General features: G+C 58.2%; 2 protein-coding genes across 8 annotated transcripts in view; one reads left to right on the top strand and one right to left on the bottom strand.

The window, feature by feature from the left end:
• The first annotated feature begins 290 nt into the window (after positions 1-290).
• Positions 291-6,637, top strand: THAP3 (THAP domain containing 3). Of its 3 annotated transcripts, none has more exons than XM_081085490.1 (5): positions 306-392; positions 2,522-2,714; positions 4,963-5,025; positions 5,155-5,259; positions 5,540-6,637. In XM_081085490.1, exons 1-5 carry the CDS (start codon positions 319-321, stop codon positions 5,798-5,800), a joined length of 696 nt encoding a protein of 231 aa, XP_080941616.1. In that variant the 5' UTR covers positions 306-318; the 3' UTR covers positions 5,801-6,637. The 3 variants fall into 3 exon arrangements, with proteins under 3 accessions (XP_080941617.1, XP_080941616.1, XP_080941615.1); XM_081085489.1 differs by having other exon boundaries at positions 308-392; positions 4,948-5,025; XM_081085491.1 differs by lacking the exon at positions 4,963-5,025 and having other exon boundaries at positions 291-392.
• Positions 6,638-7,337: 700 nt separating this feature from the next.
• DNAJC11 (DnaJ heat shock protein family (Hsp40) member C11) overlaps positions 7,338-20,861 on the bottom strand; it is a 47,428-nt gene continuing 33,904 nt past the window's right edge. For 3 of the 5 annotated variants that reach the window (XM_081085475.1, XM_081085477.1, XM_081085478.1), the window contains 11 exons: positions 20,690-20,812; positions 19,725-19,798; positions 16,443-16,632; positions 15,849-15,934; positions 15,459-15,575; positions 11,974-12,129; positions 10,917-10,986; positions 10,440-10,497; positions 10,169-10,311; positions 8,897-9,026; positions 7,338-8,519 (listed from right to left, as the gene is read on the bottom strand). In XM_081085475.1, the coding sequence (XP_080941601.1) occupies positions 8,494-8,519; positions 8,897-9,026; positions 10,169-10,311; positions 10,440-10,497; positions 10,917-10,986; positions 11,974-12,129; positions 15,459-15,575; positions 15,849-15,934; positions 16,443-16,632; positions 19,725-19,798; positions 20,690-20,812 (1,173 nt within the window). In that variant the 3' untranslated portion in view covers positions 7,338-8,493. The remainder of the gene's footprint in view (positions 8,520-8,896; positions 9,027-10,168; positions 10,312-10,439; positions 10,498-10,916; positions 10,987-11,973; positions 12,130-15,458; positions 15,576-15,848; positions 15,935-16,442; positions 16,633-19,724; positions 19,799-20,689; positions 20,813-20,861) is intronic. The other 2 variants (XM_081085476.1, XM_081085479.1) reach the window with 1 other exon arrangement.

The raw sequence follows: 20,861 nt of genomic DNA, 5'->3' as shown, positions 1-20,861 counted from the left end.
CTCAGTCTTCAAAATGCTGGCCAGGCTGGGCATCGAGCCTTTGTTTCCAGTTGTCTAAGGCTGCTGGTGGGTGTAAAATTTAAGGGGCCCCAAACGGGGTGAGGGCGACGGGCCTCAGGGAGTCGGGGTTTCTCCGGAGGGGAAGCCCGCCCGACTCCGACAACGCAAGATGCGGGCCACCGAGCAGCGCCAGGCCCGCCAGCCTCTCCCGTTGGCCCCGCCCCTCCCGTTGGCCCCGCCCCTCCAGGCCCGGCCCCGCCCCTCACACCCGGCCCGCCGCCGCCATCTTTGTTGGGGGCGCGGGGCCTGGGGTCGGAGATGCCGAAGTCGTGCGCGGCCCGGCAGTGCTGCAACCGCTACAGCAACCGCAGGAAGCAGCTCACCTTCCACCGGTGAGGGCCGCGGGCGCCGGGGGCGCGGGTCCTGGCCGCCCGGCCCGCCTCGCCCGGGCCAACTGGCCGCGGCCCCCGCGGGAGCCCGAGGCCTGGCGGCGGGGGGACCGGGACGGGCGGGGTCACGGCCCGGGTGTCCGCGCCGCCGGGGCCGCCGGGCGCGTGGGAACGGGGGGAGGAGGGCTGAGTAACCGCCCGAGGGCGCAGCCTCCTGCGGGCGGGCGGGCGGGCGGGCGGGGGCAGGTGGCGGCGCTGAGACGGGCGGGTCAGCCCGGACCGCGGAGCGGGCGCCGAGCCGGCGGAGCGCAGGGTGCCGCCGCCCCGCTCCAAGGGCGCGGAGGAGCCATGGTGCGCACTTCTCAATGCGAACCCCAGTCAGGGCCGGGCCAGCCACGCCGGGGGACAGGTGTAGGTCGGAATAAGCCTCATGTTGGCACATCAGCCTGAAGCTGATGCGTATCCTATTGACCCTCCCTGAGGACCCCCAGCCCAGCCTTTAAACCCGTAACAAGCGCCCAGCTGCGCTCTCCCCGGGGCATGCCGCCCCCCCCACCATCTGCTAAACTCCGGGGGGCTTGCAGCCCGCGCGCGCCCTGACGAATCCAACCGCCGACCTCTCGGTGCACCGAACACGCCCAGTCAGCCGAGCTACACCGGCCAGAGCTCTGCTTGCTTGCTTGCTTGCTTGCTTTTCTTTTTCACCATTATGTTTATGTCCCCGTAAGAAATGCCCAAACCGCCCTGGCTGGTGTGGCTCAGTGGATAGAGCGTCGGCCTGGCGACTGGAGGGTCCCGGGTTCGATTCTGGCCAAGGGCGTGTACCTTGGTTGCGGGCACATCCCCTGTGTGTGTGTGTGTGGGGGGGGGGGGGGGCGGGTGCAGGAGGCAGTTGATCGATGCTTCTCTCTCATCGATGTTTCTAACTCTCTATCCCTCTCCCTTCCTCTCTGTTAAAAAATCAATAAAATATATTAAAAAAAATGTCCAAACCTTTAGAGGACTTTATAGGTTTCCAGGTTCCTTTTATGCGTTTGAAATTAAGGAGGGAATGTAAAGATTGTATGCGGGTGGGAGAAAGCAAGGGGGGATTAGATTGCAGGATCCTTAACAAGGTGTGCGAACTAGATGCATCAAAACGAAGGACAAGGCAAAGATAAACCTTTTCCTAAAGAAAGTACAGGCTGGGGGCGTGGCTACCCAGCAGGACCTGCCCAGTTCGGCATTTATGATCAGATCGCCCTGGGAGTCTCCATAGAACACCCGTGGTTTGTCCACAGCTGTGAGTCGTGCTCAGTCGGTTCACTGCTGCGTCGTATTCCACTGACTGCAGGAGCCAGAATTAACCTGTTCTACTGAAGGGCATTGGGTGCCGCTGTGTTTTGGCCGCCGCACGGCTCAGCATTTCTGCTGGGACCAGTCTTTTGGTGCCTGTGTCTGTGTCTCAGTCAGGTATATGCCTGGGGGTGGCGTTGCCTTCGGTTCACTCTCGAACCCGGTCCGCTTAGACTCTTGGCTCCCCCTCCCCCCTCCACAAAGAGCTCTCTGTCAAGTCCTGCCCTCCTGCAGCCGGGCTGGCTCGGTGCTCACCCTCCGTCCAGAGCCTCCAGGGACCCCCATCTGCCTGAGACGCATGTCCTTTGGTCCCACACTTGCTCTGTCTCAGCCAAATGTGCTCCGGTCGCTCCTTTAACCACCGGGCACACGCCTGCCGCTTGCCGTCCCTTCTGATACCCACACACGTGAGCTCCCGCCCCCACAGGCCTCCCCTGACCGCGCCCTCTGTTCCCACACAGTCTGCGTCTGTCTGCTACTGTCTGCTCTGTTCTGGAACGTGGGCTGCCCGAGGCCGGGCGTCTTACTCTCTCCCGCGGCACCCAGCAGGCCCCGTACATGGCGGGCTCCCAGGGGGGCGGATGAAGGCTCACCGGGCACACGTAGCTTCAGAAACAGCATTTTGGCCACGTTCACGGTCTCACGTTTCCGAAGGACGCTGTAGACAGCGTGAAAGAAGCTTCCGGAAACTGGATGTGGTTTAACAGCGCGGTGACTGGACATTCCCAGGTGTCTAGTACCCTGTGATGATGTGAGAATGCCCGCTCATTCCCTCCCGCCGCCTCCTCTGCCCTTAGGTTCCCGTTCAGCCGGCCCGAGCTGCTGAAGGAATGGGTGCTGAACATCGGGCGGGGCAACTTCCAGCCCAAGCAGCACACGGTCATCTGCTCGGAGCACTTCCGCCCCGAGTGCTTCAGCGCCTTTGGGAACCGCAAGAACCTGAAGCACAACGCGGTGCCCACGGAGTTCGCCTTCCAGGACGCCAGGCAGGTGAATGCAACTCCCGCGGAGCCAGCCTGCGGGATCCACCCCGCAGTGGGGTGGGACGGGGGTGGGGTTTCCAGGGACATCCAAGGCCGCATGGCGCTGCCTTTGGTGAGGGTGACGCAGGCCCAGGAGGGAGACAGGAGCCGACAGTGGAGGTGAGGGCAGCATGCTTAGCCTCCGGGGTTGGCGCCCAGCCGACCCTGATGGCCATGACCTTCGTTTTCGGGGATCCCCAACATAAAGCTGATTTAAAAACGAGTCACGCCTCACACCAGGAGGCTGTTGAAGCAGTGACTGGCGAGTGTGGCCAGAGCCTGGTCCTTTATGTGGTTCACTAATGCCTGGCCCCACGGGGCTCCAGGCTGCGCAGCGAAGACCTCAGACCTTCCCAGCGGAGGCAGCAGCTGAGCGGCATTCGGACCTCTTCCTAGTAGCCAGCCAGGGCCTGGGCGCCTGTGATCAAGGAGCCAGAGGCTGCCACTGCCATTCAGCACTGCTCCCTTGAGGTCCTGCTGGTGCCATGGGTGCTGGCTGAGCGCTCTCGGTGAAAGGGCCATGCCGGTGGAGCACGGGGTGGGGGTGGGGGGGTTGTTGGCCAGCGTGGACAGAGGCCTGCAGTGAAGGGACCTGGCTGTGCTCAGGGCAGCACGGCTCAGGCTGGTGGGAGGGTTGCAGAGGGGGACAGGCTGGGATGGGCGGCTACTTTTCGGGTGGCCGGTGGGGAGGGACGTGGCTTTGTAAGGCTCCCTGTGGCCGGAAGCTGGTTTGGAGGCCACCGCGGTGTCACAGGTGAGTGCCGTCATGGTGGCCTGAGCTGCAGGTGGGTTGGTGAGGAGAGGACCGAGTGGATGGACTGTGCAGACCCATGGGCTGAGAGGGAGGTGGCCAGGTAGGGGGAGAGAGCTCTCTGAACCCCTGGGAGTGGGGTTCCCAGATTCTGAGGCGTTTCGTCCTGTGGAGTGGGATGTCCCAATGGGATGTGGAGTGGACGCGCCTTGGTGGGTGGGTGGGGTGGGGTGTGCAGGTTTGGCTCAGGAGAGAGCTCACTGACCGCTGGACATTGAATTTCGTAACTCCTAGAGGTGAGCTTTGCAGAGTCCCAGAGTGTGGGCCCCACGGGGGGTGGGGTGGGGGGACTGCTTCAGCCTGGAAGGGAAAGTGATGGTGGAACGAACACAAGGCGGACAGAGAGCCGGGCCAGCTGGATTTTATTGGGAACGAGATGGCGGGCTGTGAGGAGGAGCAGGCGCCAGCTGTGAGCAGGCCGCAGGCCTTTGCCACGTCTTTCCTTTGCCCGATGATCCCCCAGACTCCACGCGAGCGGCCGCCTCCTCTTAAGTCCGAGTGCTGGTTCTGCAGGAGGGCCCTCCCCAGCGTCCCCACCATCCCTGCTGGCCCATCCCTCCTCCCCGCTCCCTCCTCCCTGCTCCCCGCTTCCTGGCACTTGGCACAGTTCCGTTTGGGGTCTTCCCCCTCCATCGCGAGCTCCCTGAGGGCAGGGACGGCTTTTGCTGCTGTAGCCCCAGCACCAAGAACATCGTGGCACAAAGTAGGTGCTTAGTACGTTTGGTGCTTTTGTAACGGGAGGCCTTTTATTTTTATTTTATGTGTATATAACAGTTAGCTGTGGGAGAACACTCAGCATGAGAGCTGCCCTCACTCAGGTGTCGGTGCTGTGAACTGTGGCCCGGTGTGCAGCTGGGCTCCCGGTCCCCGAGCGGCTTCACTGGAACTGCCCACTGTCAGTGACTGCACCCCAGCTCCTCAGAGGAGTTAGCTCACTTTCCTGTGGTCGTGTTTGTCCCAGAAGGGACTGCAGTTAACCACTGGGGGGTGTGGGGGACAGATGCGCATCGCGCCTGGAGCTGGTCTGGCCGTGGGCGGCTCAGCTGTGAGCGCCTGGGGACAGACTGAGGGCATGTTCTGTACCACGTGGCTGCCACTCATTGAGCAAAATTTGAGGCACTACTACTCGCCTAGAATCCAGGCCCTGGGGCGACACAAGTTAGGTCCCTGGTGTCACAGGGCCTCTGGCCAAGGTTTGGGAGCATCTTGGGAGAACAGATACCAGTGGGCGGAGGTGGAGATGGGTTGGGTTTCAAGGCCCCAGATACTTGGATAAACATGGGCCTGAGAATGAGGACCCAGCGCGAGGCTTGGCGCCTGGCGTGAGGTTCTTGGGGTGCAGGTCTCTTACACCCCGACGGGGCCGAACATTGGCCACTGTCCACAGCAGCTGCCTGTCTCACAGCTGGTGAGGGAAGACACAGACACGGCCGGCAAGGGTGGGCATGCCGACTCTGAGAAGGAAAAGGTAGGTCTGCGCGCTGGGGACCGGTCTGCGCTGTGGGTCAGTTTGTGCCGGGGGCTGGTCCGCGTGCATTGGGGGCCGGTCTGCACGTGCTGGAGTCAGTCTGTCTGCAGCCTTGCCCTGTGCTTCCAGGTCTTCCCAGAAGCAGAGGCCAGGGAGCATGGCCCGGAGAGAAAGACGGACACAGCCCTCGAAGGGCTGCAGCGGCCTCCCAGCGCCAGAGACCCTGTAGGGCAGGTAAGGCCAGGCACCAAGGCGCCACATGGAGGGTTGGTCTTGGCAAGAGGGGATTTGTTTCAAGTAAAATGAGAACCAGTGCCCAGACTGATCACTTCAGGGGTGTGGCCCTGACGTCAGACCTTCCCAGTGACAGGAAGAGCCACCAGGTGGGCAGACTTGGGGTCAGGAGAGCTGAGGGAAGAGGCCGAGGCCCTTCCACCCCTCCTGCTGGAGGGCCGCCTGCAGGCCCCTGGCTGTGGCCTCTGGGCCCTGCTTACCTTCCACCCACTGTCCCCAGGTCCTGCCATGTAGACCAGCAGCAGCTGTGGCCCCTGCTCAGCCGGCCAGCCCCCCACAGCCATCTGACCACAGCTACGCCCTTTTGGACTTAGATGCCCTGAAAAAGAAACTGTTTGTGACCCTGAAGGAAAACGAAAAGCTCCGGAAGCGCCTGAAGGCCCAGAGGCTGGTGATGCGGAGGCTGTGCCGCCGCCTGCGAGCCCACGGAGCTGGACGGCCAGGCCCCCGGGCAGGGCCCCAGCCAGAGCAACAGAGCTGAGCCCGGCAGCCCGGCTTTCTCATCGAGCCTGGGCGCTGGGGCCGCGTTCGGAGGCTCTGGCCACGAGCCTTTCGGTCCCACTGCTGACAGTGGCAGCGAGGCCTGCAGGTGAGGAGCCCAGCGTGGCCTCAGGGGTTCGGTGGCGCCGGGCTGTGAACATGAGGAACTTGGTCATCCAGGTGACAGCCCTAGCTGTCCATTCCGCACGAGCCTGGCCAGCGTCCTCAGAACCACAGCATGCTGAGCAGAGTGGCAGACACCCCTGTGGGGAGGGACTTAGTGCATGGGTCACTCCCACCTCACACCAGAGGGGGGACAGATGACTCAGGCAGGAGTGGCCCCTCCATTGCCCGGACAGCCAGCTCTCCGGCTGACAGCGGCCCCTGTTCTAAGGAGTGCCTCTTCCCGGCCTGGTTTGATGGAACTAGGTGACCAAGTGTCTTCCTACAGTAAAGGGTTTCCTCCTGAACGGAAAAGCAAACGCTGGCCCTGGCTGGGGTGCTCAGGTGATTAGAGCATCATCCCAATACACCAAGGTTGGGGGTTTAATCTCCGATCAGGGCACACACTAGAAGCAACCGGTGAGTGCACAAATCCATGGAACAACAAACCCATGTTGCTCTCTCTCAAATAATTAAAAAATAGTCCTGGGCCCGGCTGGTGTGGCTCAGTGGTTGAGCATCAACCTATGAACCGGGAGGTCACAGTTCAATTCCTGGGTGGGGCACATGCCCAGGTTGTGGGCTCCATTCCCAGTGGGGAGAATGCAGGAGGCAATTATGATTCTCATAATTGATGTTCTTATCTCTCTCTGCCTATCTGAAATCAATAAAAATATTTAAACAAAAATGGTCCTGGCCAGTGTGGCTCAGTTGGTTAAGCGTCGTCTCATGCACCAAAAGGTTGCTGGTTTGATCCCTGGGAGGGGTCCTGTGGGAGGCATCAGATCCATGTTTCGCTCTCACATTGATTGATGTTTCTCTCTACCACCCCCTCTAAAAGTCAATAATAAAATTTTTTTTAAACCTAAAAAATCAAAACAAGCACTAGTTTGAAGTTCTCGCTCCTGCTCACTTTGGTGATGCTGTGAAGACTGACTTCTTGTCTCCCGTTGAAGAGCAGGCGGGGCATGACCACCTTTGACTACAAAAAAGGTGGTTTTAGTAAAAATGAAAAGCAGCAAGCAACCCCGCCTTAGGGAGTCCCTAGCCCTGGCCTCTGCCTCCGTCCCTGCCTAGTGCGGAAAACAGGCTGTGTCTCCCAGGGCCACCGCAGGGTTGGACGCGAGTTGGACAGTGAAGGCTCAGGGAGGGACAACCTTTGAGGGGGCACCTCCCTCCCTCTGCTCACTCCACAGGGTACAGATGCACGCCACACTCCCGCTTTCAGGAAGGTTTATTGGGGAGAGGCCTCCTGCAGTCCCTCAGGCAGAAGGAAGAGGCGGTGCCCAGAGGCGCCACCTGCCCGGAGGGAACGGGGTGGGTCCAAAGTCAGACTTGATAAACGCAAGGCTTATTGCACGATTCACACCAGGGCAGCAGCTCAGAGGACTTTTTAAATGGAGATAAATATTACAGGGTTGGACAATCTGAATTGTTTGTAAAAACTGGAGGGGTTATTAGCAATTCCACTGGTACCAGCGCCCACGGGCCTCTCCTGACAGGTACCAGACCCGGCTGCTCCGCAGTTTCCTGGCTCCTACACCAAAGAGGCGCGGGAGGAAGGTCTGGGGGGGAGACTCCCAGGAAGGCGTCTCCCGAGGGCGCTGGGCCAGACGGGGTGTGCAGAGCAGCCGCGCCACCTGCTGGCCGAGCGGGCGAGGCGCAGGCCTGGGAGCTGCTCGGGCGGATTTGGCAGTCTGAGGCGGGTGCTCTAGGCCCCTCTATGCTTCCCCTTCGCCCCCGACCCTCTTCACTCCAACACTGTGCCGTGGTGTGGGGCACCAGCAGGTTAGGCTGCGCCGTGGTGTGGGGCACCAGCAGGTTAGGCTGCGCCGTGGGTGGGGCACCAGCAGGTTAGGCTGCGCCGTGTGGGATGGGGTGGGCGGGCACCGCCTTTGCCCACGAGGATGGGGGCGGGTCCTGGAAGGAAGTGACCGTGACAGGGATGGGTCTGGGGACAGAGGTCACTGCTCTGTCCCAAGCCAGGTGCCAGTGGAATGACTGGAGAAGGTCTGGGAGGACAGAAGAGTAATTAATTTCCCAAGCGTTTGTTCTCAGATAAAAAGCAGATTTATGAACCCACTCTCCTCCATATTCAGCAGGAAAAGGCGGTTTCCGCAAGTCCACCACCCAGGTGCTCGCTTGGCTGCAGACTGGTCTTTCCTTCCTTTCCAGGTCAGGTGGTGGCAGGAAGGCAGTCCCGGTCCTGTGTGAGGGCAGATGTTCCACGGCGACTCCACGGACCAAGAACGACGGGGTGGCGCCCGGGGCCCAGGGCCCTTCCCTCGGGCACATGATCCTTGGGAAACAGACACGGCTGTGCTGAGGTTCTGGTCCTGGCAGGGCTGCCTCAGTCTGCCTGCAGCACCCACAAAACCGGGTGTCTGTGTCCCTTCACATAATTGATAGGGTACCACCTCCTTAGGAATAATACAAAATAAACTTGTGACGTCTGGGTTTCCCTGCTTCCAAATGTGTAGACGCCCAGGAAAAGGTCTTCGCCGCCTCCTGTAATCCTTTTTCTCAAGCAGTTTATCCATCCGTGTCGATCCTGTGAGCTGCAAGAGAAAAGACAGGCTCCGTGCAGCAAAGGCAACTGTTTCCACAGCCTGCCTCTACTCGGGTGCCGCCACCAGCAGACCAGAGGCCCGACGGATGGTTCTGGAACGTAAAGGAGCAGCTGGGTTTGCTTCATACCCTGCCACCTGAGCTGCAGTTCAAGGAAAGCGCTCCCTGTAATTCCACCTGAGAAAGACTGACCCCCAGGGCAGCGCATCCCAGGCCCAAGGGGGTCGCCCACGCCCGTGCGCTCCCAGGCGGAAAGGTGCGCTCCCGGGCAGGTGGCTGTGGCGCCACATGGATGTCCCCACTCCCGCCATAGTGGAGGGCCTCTCCCGTCCCTGCACGGGGCGGCGACCACGGGGCGGCTACTCACACTGCTTGGGTATTCTGAGTGCCTCGCTGTCCAGCGCCATCACCTGGTGCAGGACGCCCCGGAACTGGTAGAGCACTTTCAGGCTCTTCTCCTCGCCCACACACGGGTCGTAGAACCCGGGCAGCCCAGCCTGGAACAGAGACCCTGATTCGAGGGGCGCCCGAGACAGGTGTCTAAATGCACACGCCCACCTGCTCCCCCCCTGCAGGCGGCGCCTTCTTCCCTCGGAAGGCGCACACTTGGCCACTTGAGGAGAAAGAAATGAGAATTTGAAAAAATTGCCTATTTAGTCCTAGCCTCCCTCTCAACATGCCGCGCCCCCCAAATACACCACTATCGTCACAGAAGCCCCACCAAGACAGACACACTGGAAGGCCTCTCAGGGGCCTACGAGCGCTTGGCCTTGAGCGCACCTGCACTTTATAGAGATACGCATTTTGTTAATCCTCCCCAGAGGGTATCCTTCCCATTGATTTCAGAGAGGGTGGAAGGGAGGGGGAAGGGGGAGGGGGGGAGGGAGAGAGAGAGAGAGAGAGAGAGAGAGAGAGAGAGAACATCAATATGAGAGAGACACATCGATTGGTTGCCTCCCAATGACACACCCTGACCAGGACCAGGACTAATTATTGAACCTGCAACCCAGGTCCGTGCTCTTGACCGAGAATCAAACCCATGACCCTCCGGTGTGCAGGCTGATGCCCTAACCACTGTGTAACGCAGGCCAGGGTGCGAATCTGAACTTTAATTCAATTCCGTTGTCCACACCCCAGGCTCCAGCGTGAGCTTCGGCTGTGGGAGGTGACCTCACACGCCTCTGGCACGAGGCGAGCAGTGAGCAGCAGGCAAGCTCCACGAAGGCAGGATGGACATTGTTTTGTTTTTCAAATTCTAAGAGAAAGCTCATTTAGGAAGCACAGAGGTATGGCCTCTGCAGGCTCAGGAAACACGTGACAGAAGCAAAGGACGGGCCCTTGGAGCTCAGGAGAGGGAAAGGCCACGGTAATGCGCCGGGGAAGGAGGGAACCGCAATGCTGGGCGCCCCTGACAGGGAGCCGAGGGGTTTTGTTTGCTATTGTGACTGGCACACAGTAGGTGCTTAGTAAACACTTGAGTGAATGGATGGATGAAAGCATGAAGTAATTGCTCCAACGTGGACATAACTTGGGTATGAGATTGGGCAGGACTCTGATGCGATGAAATGGCCATATGGTCATTCCCAGTGGCCACTGTCCCCAGATGCCTTTCTGAGTCCTGTGGGGCCTGGTGCTGTACCTTGGAGGCCTCTGTGAGGATGAGCTTCGAGTCCTTCACCAGGCACTGCAGGGGCACTGTCACGTCGATCACCTTCACCTTCTCACTCTTCCTGCTCTTGTCGTTGACGAACTTCCCGTACCAGGCGTTGACGATGATGAGGCCTGAGGACAGGTCAGTCAGAGTGTGGGAGGGAGGGGCCGGCTGACACCCGCAGCCGGGCTGCAGGAGCGGGTGCTCCTTTGAGATTCCCCTCGCCCACCCTGTCCCAGGAGAGGCCGTGCCTTCTCACCCATTCTGGATTCTTCTGCCTCGATTATTCTTCGGACAGATTCCTGCATCAACCGAACCTGCAAAGAACGGGGCAGGCGGCCATCAGGGCGCTCGCCGGGCTCCACCTCTGCTCAGAGACACAGCCTCCCCCGTCCACAGGGACCAAGCAGTGCGGTCACTTATCCTGGACGGCTCTGTGACGTCACGTAAAACAAGTCACGTGAGGGGAAGGGAGCAGGGGCACCACCCACCACGTGAAAACAACACCTTCTACAAGTCTCACCCTGGGAACTGAGCCTGCAGCTCCCGGAAGCACATGCCAGTGGCGATCTAAGGACTGCAGTGCGAGTGCAGCTGCGGGAAGCAGCCCGAGCCCCAGGCCTGAGGACTGAGACCGAGGGAAGGACCCGGGGCCGGAGGCCAGAGGAGAGTGTGTGCTGCACGCAGCACTAGAGCACACAGAGCAAAAGGACGTCGGGGGACCGACGGCACTCACCGCAGCTTCTGCCTCTTGCTTCTTCTGCAGGATGTCGGTAGCTGTGTTTTCCCTTTGCTTTTCCAATTCCCTTATGCGACAAAAACACAGCCACACATTAGCGTGGTGTTACCCCTCGTTGGACCTGTGCCCAGCAAACAGTCTGTGATCTTATTGCATTCCTAGTCCTAGAACTTTAAAAATATTTCCAAGACAATCTCAGGCAAATCTGTTTGTCAGAGGCCCGTGCAGCTTTCGCCGTGTCCCCGGGTGGCTCCCCGCCTCCTCGCCGGAGCAGACGGGAAACCCACCGCCAGTCCCCGTGGAGAGGAGACTCAACTGAAGTGACTCAGGGACGTGGGAGGTCAGAGCAGGTGCGTCACAGGAGACGCCAGCCTTTGGGGATCAGCACATGACGTTCTGGGAAGGACGCGCACACGCCTTCAGATCCATACATACACGCTCCCCTCGGCCACGCTCAGGGGCCCCGGGCAGCACACACCTGTCCCATTAGAAGCCTCGAACCAGCACATGCTGTTTCAGCCTCAAGCCTCCTGGGAAGTCAGGACCCTGACCCTGATGAAGGCACCCTTAAAGCCTCGGCAGGCCAGACCAAATGATTTTGAGGGCCTTGCGTGGCCTGCGGGCTAGACGTTCCCAACCCCTGGTTTAAAGTCTCACCAATTTTGTAAACCATCTAGTCCAGGGGTGGGCAAACTTTTTGACTCGAGGGCCACAATGGGTTCTTAAACTGGACCGGAGGCCGGAACGAAAGCATGGATGGAGTGTTTGTGTGAACTAATACATGTTAACACTGCTGCTGGTGAAGGAGCGGAGGGGAGAGCAAGAGAACCCTCTGCTCTTTCGGCTCCGCGGGCCGGATAGAACAGCACTTCTAGAATAGCTAACACTTACTGACGACTTATTTTGGAACCATGCTAAGCATTTTGCACATATTAAATATTTTTCCTGATAGAAATGTGGGGTGGGTTCTATTAGTATCATCTCCATTGGAAAGTCGAGGAAACTGAGGCACAGAGTTGTTTAGTGACGTCCCCGTGACACATCTGGAACTCACCTCTCCTTCTGAGCCCTGAGGTACGGCTTGATGATGAGACGGTGCATAGCGAAGTAGACCACGAGGGGCCCCACGGTGGCGTAGAACACGGCGCTGGGAAGAAGCTGATCCGTCAAATGAATAGGGAAGAAGTAAGTCTGACTGGCCCTGTTTAACCTGAAAACAAAAACAAAACAGCACATGGAAGGTGAGTCAGGTTTCCAGGGAAGGTACGGGGTCTCAGCCCCAGGGAGAGAGCCTCTGAGACCCCCGAACGCCAGGTGGGAGGAACTCCTCTCCTGTGCTGGACCCCAGTCCAAAGCTTAGCTGCGGGACTTGGTGGATGTGACAGAAGGAAGCCAGCGCCTGCTGACCTCAAGGGCAAAGCCACAGGCTAACGCTTGACCCGAGCAGGTGTGGCCTTAAGAGGCAGGAGTGGACACTCCTCCCGGTGTCCTGGGGACAGTGCCACATCTCAGTCCCCAGTCCACTGGTCTGAGTGTGTGCAGGCACCTGAAGTGAGCAAGCTAAGGAGGTCTGCTTCCAGCAACAGCTGAGCAGCTCTCACTGGGCCGATCATCCCTCAGGTAGACGGTCAGGTACGAGAGGGCAAGAGAGACTGGCGCTGGGAGAATGGGGCCGGTTTCCTGTCCCCCAGCTTGTAGCCTAAGGGCACCTCCCATCTGTACCACCTGACTGGCTAAAACTGGTTGCCTCCCGCACACGGCCCTTGAGTGGAAGTGGACCTGAGACCCTGCAGTCTACAGGCCGCCGCTCTATCCACTGAGCCAAACCAGCTCCGGCACAGGTGAGGGTTTAAGTTTTAACTACGCTCACAGCATCCACATTCATTGGGCGGTTCCTGGGCCCAACAGCAGACTCCAGTTGAGGAGAAGAGCCAGTGTCCTTGTAAATGGACCAACAGAAACTATTCAGTGGGCGGAACAAAGAGAGAAAGGACTGAAGCCAAATGGGCAGAGCCTCAGGAACCCGCCGGGAACAGCAGGAGATCTAATACAGCTCTCGCCGGTGTGGCTCAGTGGATAGAGCACTGGCCTGCGGACGGAAGGGTCGCAGGTTTGATTCCGGTCAAAGGCACATACCTCGGGTGCAGGCTTGATCCCCAGCCCCTGTTGGGGCATGGGCAGGAGGCAACCAATCAATGTGGATCTTTCTCTCTCTCTTCCCCTCCCTTCCACTCTTAAAAAAAAGAGAGAGAGATCTAATACACAAGCGATTAGGGCTCAGAGAGCAGAGAGAACGAGGCAGGAATAAGCATTTGAAGACTTAATGGCCTAAAAATACCAAATCTGATGTAGCACCTAAGTTTACAAATGCATAGGGTTTACCAAAGCCCAAGCAGCAGAGACACAACAAAGCCGCAGTGAGTACATGGCAGCCAAACTGCTGGAAAACAGAAGCAAAACAAAAGTGCAGGAGCCAGAAAAACAGACATTATACGCAGGTCCCAATGGTGAACGAGTTCCAGCAGAGACACGGAGGCCAGGAGACAAGCGGAACATCCCTTTCGAGCGCTGAGAGAACACCCTGAATTCTATGTCCAGGACTACACCCTTCAAAAATAAAAGTAGCTCCAGAAAAAGAACACTCAAAACTCAAAAATAACCCAGACAACCCAATAAGAAACCAGACAAAGGGTTTAAACAGACTTCACTGGCCTGGGGCAGGGGTGGGGGGGTCTAGAGAGGGTCAGTGGGGGAAAAAGGGAACATCTGTAATACTTTCAACAATGAAGATTAAAGAAAGATACACGGATGGCAAATATGCACATGAAAAGATGCTCAGCTCACCATCGTTAGATATTAGGAAAATCAAAACCCTAACAGGAGCCCTGGCTGGTGTGGCTCAGGGGATAGAGCGTCGGTCGGCCTGTGGACTGAAGGGTTTGATTCCAGTCAAGGGCACGTGCCTGGGTTGCAGCCTTGATCTCCAGTAGGGGGCAGCCAATCGATGATTGTCTCTCTCTCTCTCTCTCTCTCTCTCTCCCCCCCCCCCCCCATTCCTCTCTGAAATCAATAAAAAGATATTTAAAAAACCCCACAAAAAACCCCGTAACAGGATATACCTGTATACCCACTCAAATAGGCAAAATTCAGACCGTATCCAAAGGCTAGTGAGGCAGCGGAACAACTGGAACGCTCGCGCTGCTGCTGGGAAAGTGAAGTAAAACCTCCGCTTCGGAAGAGGCTGGCACTCTGGTGTAACGTAAGCGCACACCTCCCAGAGGCCTGTTCGCCCACGAGAAATCAAAACGCACTGTTCATACAAAACCTACGCGTGAATGCCTGTATGGGCTTTGTAGTCATCAAAAACTGTAAACAATGGAAACGTCTTTTTAAAAAATATATATTTGTATTGATTTCAGAGAGGAAGGGAGAGAGAGAAACATCAACGATGAGAGAGAATCATTGATTGGCTGCCTCCTGCACACCCCACAACACTAGGGATGGAGCCCGGAGACCGGGCATGTGCCCTCGACGGGGAATCAAACCGTGACCTCCTGGTTCATAGGTCGATGCTCATCACTGAGCCAATGGAAACATCTCTAAACTGATGGACAAACCGACTGCGGACATCTACACAACGTGATGCTGCACAGCAACCGAAAGCACACGACTGACGCAGGCATCAGCATGGACGTCTCGCTCACATCGATCTATCTCCCTCCCTCCCTTCCAGTCTCTCTAAAAAAAAAAGTCAATGAAAATATGTGAGGATTAACAACAAAAGAGAAGTCTGAAATTAATAATCTAAGGCTTGACCTTAAAAAGATGGAAAAAGAAGAGCCAATCAAACCAAAATAAGTAGAAAGGAAATAAAATCAGAAATCAGTGAATCAGAAAACAGGTCAACAGTAGAGAAAATGAGCAGAGCCACTATCTGGTTCTTTGAAAAGGGAAGTACTTATTAGCCAGACGGGTCGCCGGGGCCCAGGACCTGGCTTTGCCCCCACGGAGGCAGTGCCGGGGCTTACGCAGAAGGGCGGCCTCCGCGGCCTGACACTGTAACAACCGTGTCTGTGCGAAGGCCGATCAGGGTTCCCAGTCACTCACACACAGGAGGGCAGCGCGAGGCGCCATTTCTCGGGCTATGTGATCAGAAGCGACTGGCAGGTAAAGCCAGAGGCAGCAGAGGGGCAGGAAGGACCGGTGCAGAGCGACAACCGCCGCTGCCTGTGCTGTCGACGACGCTGGAGGCGCGTATGGTGTCGGTGAGGGGGGCACGGAGCCGGCACCCAGCCAGGTGTCCCGGCCGCCAGGGAGGCAGGGGCAGCAAGAGACGCAGACGCGTGGAAGCCGGGCCTCACTAACTGAAGGGGGAGTTCATGGGCTCCCTGACATCTGCGTCAACACCCAAGACGGAAGAGGCAACCGCTCCTTTGAGAACATTAGCAAGTGAAATCCGTTCCATTCCTCACGTAGGGAAAGCCCAGTGAGCACAGAAGCCGGGTGACCTGTGGTCACAGGTACCCGAGTCCCACTTACTTGACTTTGAGAGAAACGCCCTGCGGGATGCCGATGCTAACAGCGGCCCCCAGCACGCTGTGCCTGGAGATCTTCCTCTCCGCCCCGTACTCCACCACCGTCCCGAAGAAGCCTGCCCTGAGGGCGCAGACGGCACCGTCATCACAACAGGGGTGGAGCCCGCACCCGCCGCCCCCTGCCACCACCCACAGGGAGTGGACAGAACCAGGCCAGGACACCGTTGGTCGTCACAGTTCAACCCCTGGGCCCCCACAGGAGTGAATCCCACCGCCTCTCGGTAGGAGGCGCTTGAGAATGTCACATGTGACAGGTGGACAGAGCGGCTCTTCCCCCAACCAGCTCCCCCTGCAGACCCCGTGGGCAGGCTCCGGGTCAGGGGCCAGCACTCACTTCAGGGAGCCTTTCACGCGAGTCTGATCATCATCCTGGAATTTGTGCTGATAGCTAATCAGGGCAAAGGAGTGAGGGATTCCGAGCTGAGAAGACAGGGAAAGAGACATGGCCGGTGGATGGGACCTGTGGCCAGGAGGGCACTACCCTTGACTGGCCGCTGGGCATACACGGCGGGCAGGCCCCTCCGGCAGGGCCACCCGCTGGCAGCCCCATGAGGCGGGAAAATGTACCTGGAGCCAATATTCACACAAGGAGATTTCACATGAACCCCCTTTCCTGCCGTCTCATGAGAACAACGTCTAGCACCAAGCCTGCATGGCAGCAGCTGGTGAGGGTTGCCTCTGAGGGACAGCCTGTCTCACCTCCCTGCCCAGCCCAAGTGGCATCTGAGTGCACAGCTCTGCTCTGGGTCACCTGCCCACCTGGGGTGCCCACCCCAACCCCCCCACTTTAGGATACTGGACACAGCTACCCTGGGAACCTGAGAATAACGGCCTTTCAGCCCCCGAGCTCCCCCGGCCGCTCAGACCGGGCAGGGCTGCCAGGGGCACGCTGAGGGAGCGGGGCTGAGGGAGCGGGCGGGCGCCTCACCTGCAGGGCCACGGTCAAGTGGCTGGTTTTGGTGTCCCGGACGATGCTCGTGTTCATGGCCGACTGGATGCCCCACCGCCACTGCAGGTAGCCCACGGTGTTTTTGTCCAGGTTCCGAGCCAGGACAGTGGTGAGGCCAGGCCGGATCCCCCGGGACGAAAACTGCAGCGCACAGTTGGTCGTCACAAAGCTGGGGGTGGGGGGGGGGGTGGGGAGGGACAGACAGAAAGGTCCTGGATGACGCCGGCTCTCAGCTGTTCCCAGCCCCTTCCTCCCTGCTAAGACCCTGCTCACAGCACGCCCATGACCCTGGGCCAGCCCCCGGCACAGGGAGCAGGAGGCCAAGCCTCTATTGTAAGAGGGAGACAGAGGGCAACTCAGTGGAATCTTCCCGCTGTCGCCCTGCTGATCTACACCCACCATCCCACCCATTCCCACTTCAGCCCCCAGAGAGGCACTGAGCCTGCTCCCAGCCAGGGAGCCAGGCCCACGCAAGTCAGAATCGCCTGGGAGGCCGCACACCAGCCTCACCTCGGGTCACCTTCCAGGTGTTCCGGGTGGAGCGTTCAAAGCTGCAGGTGACTCACTGCAGCAGTTTGAGAACCACTGCCCAGAGCCCACCCAGACCAATTCAGCCGGAATGTCCGGGGTCCAGGCACGCAAAGCCTGCCCATGGGATGCTGACGGCCGCCACGGACTGAAGCCACTTGGGAGCTGGTGCCCGAGCCCTCCCTCGGGACCTCCATAGGCCCTGTGACTTTTCAGCTACACGATGGATAACGAAACCAGCTTTCCCACAGGCTGACTGACACACACGGGAGTCCAGTTCCTGCGGCATCTCGTCAGTGTCACAATGAAAGTGTGGTGCGGGCTGCGACTCAGGCCAGCACCCCGCACAGCGCGCCATTCCAGGAAAGGCCTCTGCAGCTTGTTCCCAGGGAGCCAGCCCCACCTTCTGGTTAAAAAGGGGTATTTCATGTCAGAAGCAAAGGCATTCACACCATTTGACTGAAGGTGTTCAAAGGGGGAGCAAACAGGGAGGGTGCCAGCCGCAGGCACTAGATTGCCTAAATTTAGTGTCTCTCTTCTTCCCAAGCTCTGAGGCGTCCCTTTTGCCATTAAAATAACAAATGTGGTAACTGATCACACTCGCTCCATGGCTCCCCACAGCCCCGTGACTGAGCTCTGCCCTCCTCAGGCCCAAACGAACCTCATGTCACACCCACAGGCTACGTTTTCTGCTTTAGTCACACCGGGGAGTAAGCAGGAAGAGAGAGAAAAGTCACCCCTGGGCTTTAAGACGGAGTGACACAGTGACATTTAAAAGAACCAAAATATACAGAGCGAGACCCTGTTTCTCTTCATCCAGCATGTCCTAGAGACAGACAGACCCTGGGAGAGACCGAGAACTTCCGCAGAACATGGCTGCCTTTCTAGGGCCGATTACACACAACAGACTTCTGATCACTCATCTGGACTCACAGGGAGGCCGAGGTGGGATGAGGGCGCCCTCAGAGCGGACCCTGCACACTGACGACCCAGTGTCCTTGTTACGAATCTCCTTTCAGGTCTGCTGACCTGGAGGCTGTGCTGGCGTTTCCACACCTGCAAAGCCAGCCCCAGCCCCCGGTGCCCACTCTGTGCACATCTGGAGGCTCAACTAGACGAAATGGCCGATGGATTTTCTTCAAGTGTCTCCTCATGTGTCCGATCTTCAGAACACCCTGCTCCGCTTGCTCAAATGGGGGGTTGGGGCAGAGGTGACAACCCTAGGCAGACGAGGCCGGGGCCATGCAGACACGCACAGAGACACTGCTCACCTGATGCTCTGGTTAAAGTGTGGACGGAAGGGGCCACATGCTGACCTGACCAGCTCAGGGGAGGCCTGCATGGCAGTTTTGCAAACTCAGAGACCTACAGTCACCACAAAGGATGGTCTGAAATTAAACTTTAACTAAAAGCGGTGATGGTGGGTAGTTATAGCCTAGGCCGGTGTCTTCACTAACAAGGTCAACCTTTACCTTAACTAAGCCTATGTGTCTTTTTTAACACACCCTTGAAATGTCTGGGTCGCTTGTAACTTCCCCTTTTCTGGAGCCCCTGGGGCACAACCTAATGTGCTGGACACCAGGACAAATGCCACAAATTCCTTCACTATCATGTTAATTGTTCCTGCACCCACCTAAGCATGTGTCCATCATTTTTCTTTGTATCCAATCCCAAGGGTTTCCCCACTTTGCTTTCTCCCGCCTCTCTAGTCTATCACCAATGGATTTCATGAAACCCACCTACGGCCCTCCTTTGACTGCAATGTATAAATATGGATGTAACCCGCCATTCTCCGGAGCATTATCTCAATTCGTTGAGGTTCTGCTTCCCGGCATATGGTGACAGTTTGGCTCAAACAAACTCACAAAAATTCTTTACAGGTTGCAATGGTTTTTTTACGTTAATAAAAGTATGAATCCTGTCTCTTCCCAGACCCTGGTCCAAGTCCCAGAGGAGTTCTACTGATAGGATATCGGGAGCCTGGAGCCCCTCCCTGCGTGCTCTGCCCAGGCCACGCCCATCTTCCCACACTGCTCTTCTCCTGTCCTGGCTGATGTCCTCTAGCTGCCCCTCCCCTTCCGCTCTGTGTGGGATGGACCTGCGGAGCTACTTTCACTACAGACCACAGGGCAGGGCCGGTCTCTCCTGCAGTGTGGCCGTCACCACCCCATTGGAGCGAGCTCCCATCCCAGGCCTCCTGGAGCTACATGTCACCACCAGAGGAAAGAGCTAGTTTACCTTCCCCTCCATCCTCATCTGAGCTCACAGTACCCCCGAGTGAGTGCGATGAGGACACCCCTGCTGTTCCAGAAGGGACAGGGAGGGAGTTTAGAATGTGACACCAGGGCCCCAGGGCTCAAAGCTCTGGCGCCTTTGCTCCACAGACAGGCGTCTCCCGAGCTCCACTGCTCACGGGGCCGCTTTCAGAGCTTTACCCTCATTCTCTGGGACAAAGAAATGGTGCCTGAGCTCATGAAGGTGCCAGACGCTAACCAAAGTCCCTATGAAGGCACCTCGCCCCAGTCTCGGGGTCCTCACAGCCCCAGAGGACTGCAGACCACCGGGCAGAGCAGGCCCACCAGGGCTCTGTGCACCCTACTCGCACAGCCTCAGCGCCTGCCTAGTGACCCGCAGGGCAGCCGGCAAATCCAGATGACCTTGACAAAGAGATCACATAGCCTCTGTTCTCCAATCCACAAAGGCCTCAAAGAGGGTTAATCTCTGTATATTTACCATCTGGGCGTGAGGTTACGGAACAGCTTTAGACCAAAGAGAGGCCCCTGCAGATCCCCAGCTCCAAATTCTAACTGTTCAGAAAAGGAAAGAGAGAAGCGTTAGAGGTGGTTCATCTCCAGCAGCAGCCCAGGTCTCAGGCTGGCACCACTGTGACTCCTCTACCCGATGCCGAGCACGGGCCTCGGCAGGGCTCCCAAGGCAGGGGCTGCAGACTCACTGTCCCATCCTGGCCTCTGCCAGACGGAGATGCCTGCCACTGAGGTGTGTTTCAGAAAGGAGCCCCTCCCTCCAGGGGGACCCTCCCCCGACCCCGCTCAGGGAGGCAGGGGAGACCGGCCCCCACGTCTGCAGAGCGCCTGCTGTGCAGTCCGGTGGGTCCTCCCGCCCTCACAGGGCCATCCGCATTTCCATTCCGCTCGGCTTCGCCACCCTCAGGTCTCGGGTGACTGGCGATGGTTCTCAGGGGCCTGACGTTAAACCCATGAGCGGTTCTGACTCACAGCCTGGAAGCTGCCAGCCCTGGCTGCCTCATTTACTAGACCGGGTGACTTTCAAGGCAACTCTTCAATGTTAATTTGGTGCCGTTCAATTTGCTCGGTGGAGCTGGCTGTTAAATGACTGCCAACCAGTGGACCAGGCACTGCCTTCTGACTGTGGGGAACGAACTAGCCCACAGGTTTTGCTTAAAGGGAACAAAGCCGCCGAGTTCCAGAGGTTCGCTTTCTGGAAGTGGGCGTCTCCGGGAAATCTGCTGCTCCGGCCTGACTCTGAGCTGTTCGGCAGTCGGGGTTCCCCCTCAGGTCGGAGACATTTTTCTCTTGGGAAGTTACCTTGTTAAGTTTGACACCTGGTACCCTGTACAGTGATAAGGCCAACCTAGGTCATCTGAGGGTCAGCTTTTAGTGTAAATGTTCAAAGGTCAGTCTTTGGGATGGACATGGCCCGCCAGCTGACGTGCTTACCTCTCCCCATCCCTTTGCAGAGGTGACCCGTCTGAGCGCGAAGTTAATGGAACCCCCTCCATTCCCATTCTGGGTCGAGAGGCTTCCAGAGAGGATGGCTGTGTCCGTCGCTGTCAAGGGTGCCTAGGAAATGACAGGTGCTGGTGACAGAGGAGTCTAAGCAACAGGGAGT

Source organism: Myotis nattereri, assembly GCF_964212035.1.
Source record: "Myotis nattereri genome assembly, chromosome: 3".
NCBI lineage: Eukaryota > Metazoa > Chordata > Mammalia > Chiroptera > Vespertilionidae > Myotis > Myotis nattereri.
Note: the sequence above shows the minus strand (reverse complement) of the source record. Positions and strands in the feature narration are given on the sequence as shown.

What these genes read in the sequence shown, in the direction of transcription:
- THAP3 (XM_081085489.1), top strand. Translation starts at nt 319, where the DNA reads ATGCCGAAGTCGTGCGCGGCCCGGCAGTGCTGCAACCGCTACAGCAAC. An exon ending in CCTTCCAGGACGCCAGGCAG is followed by an intron (nt 2,715 to 4,947) that starts GTGAATGCAACT and finishes TGTCCACAGCAG; the next exon opens with CTGCCTGTCTCACAGCTGGT. An exon ending in CCGACTCTGAGAAGGAAAAG is followed by an intron (nt 5,026 to 5,154) that starts GTAGGTCTGCGC and finishes CTGTGCTTCCAG; the next exon opens with GTCTTCCCAGAAGCAGAGGC.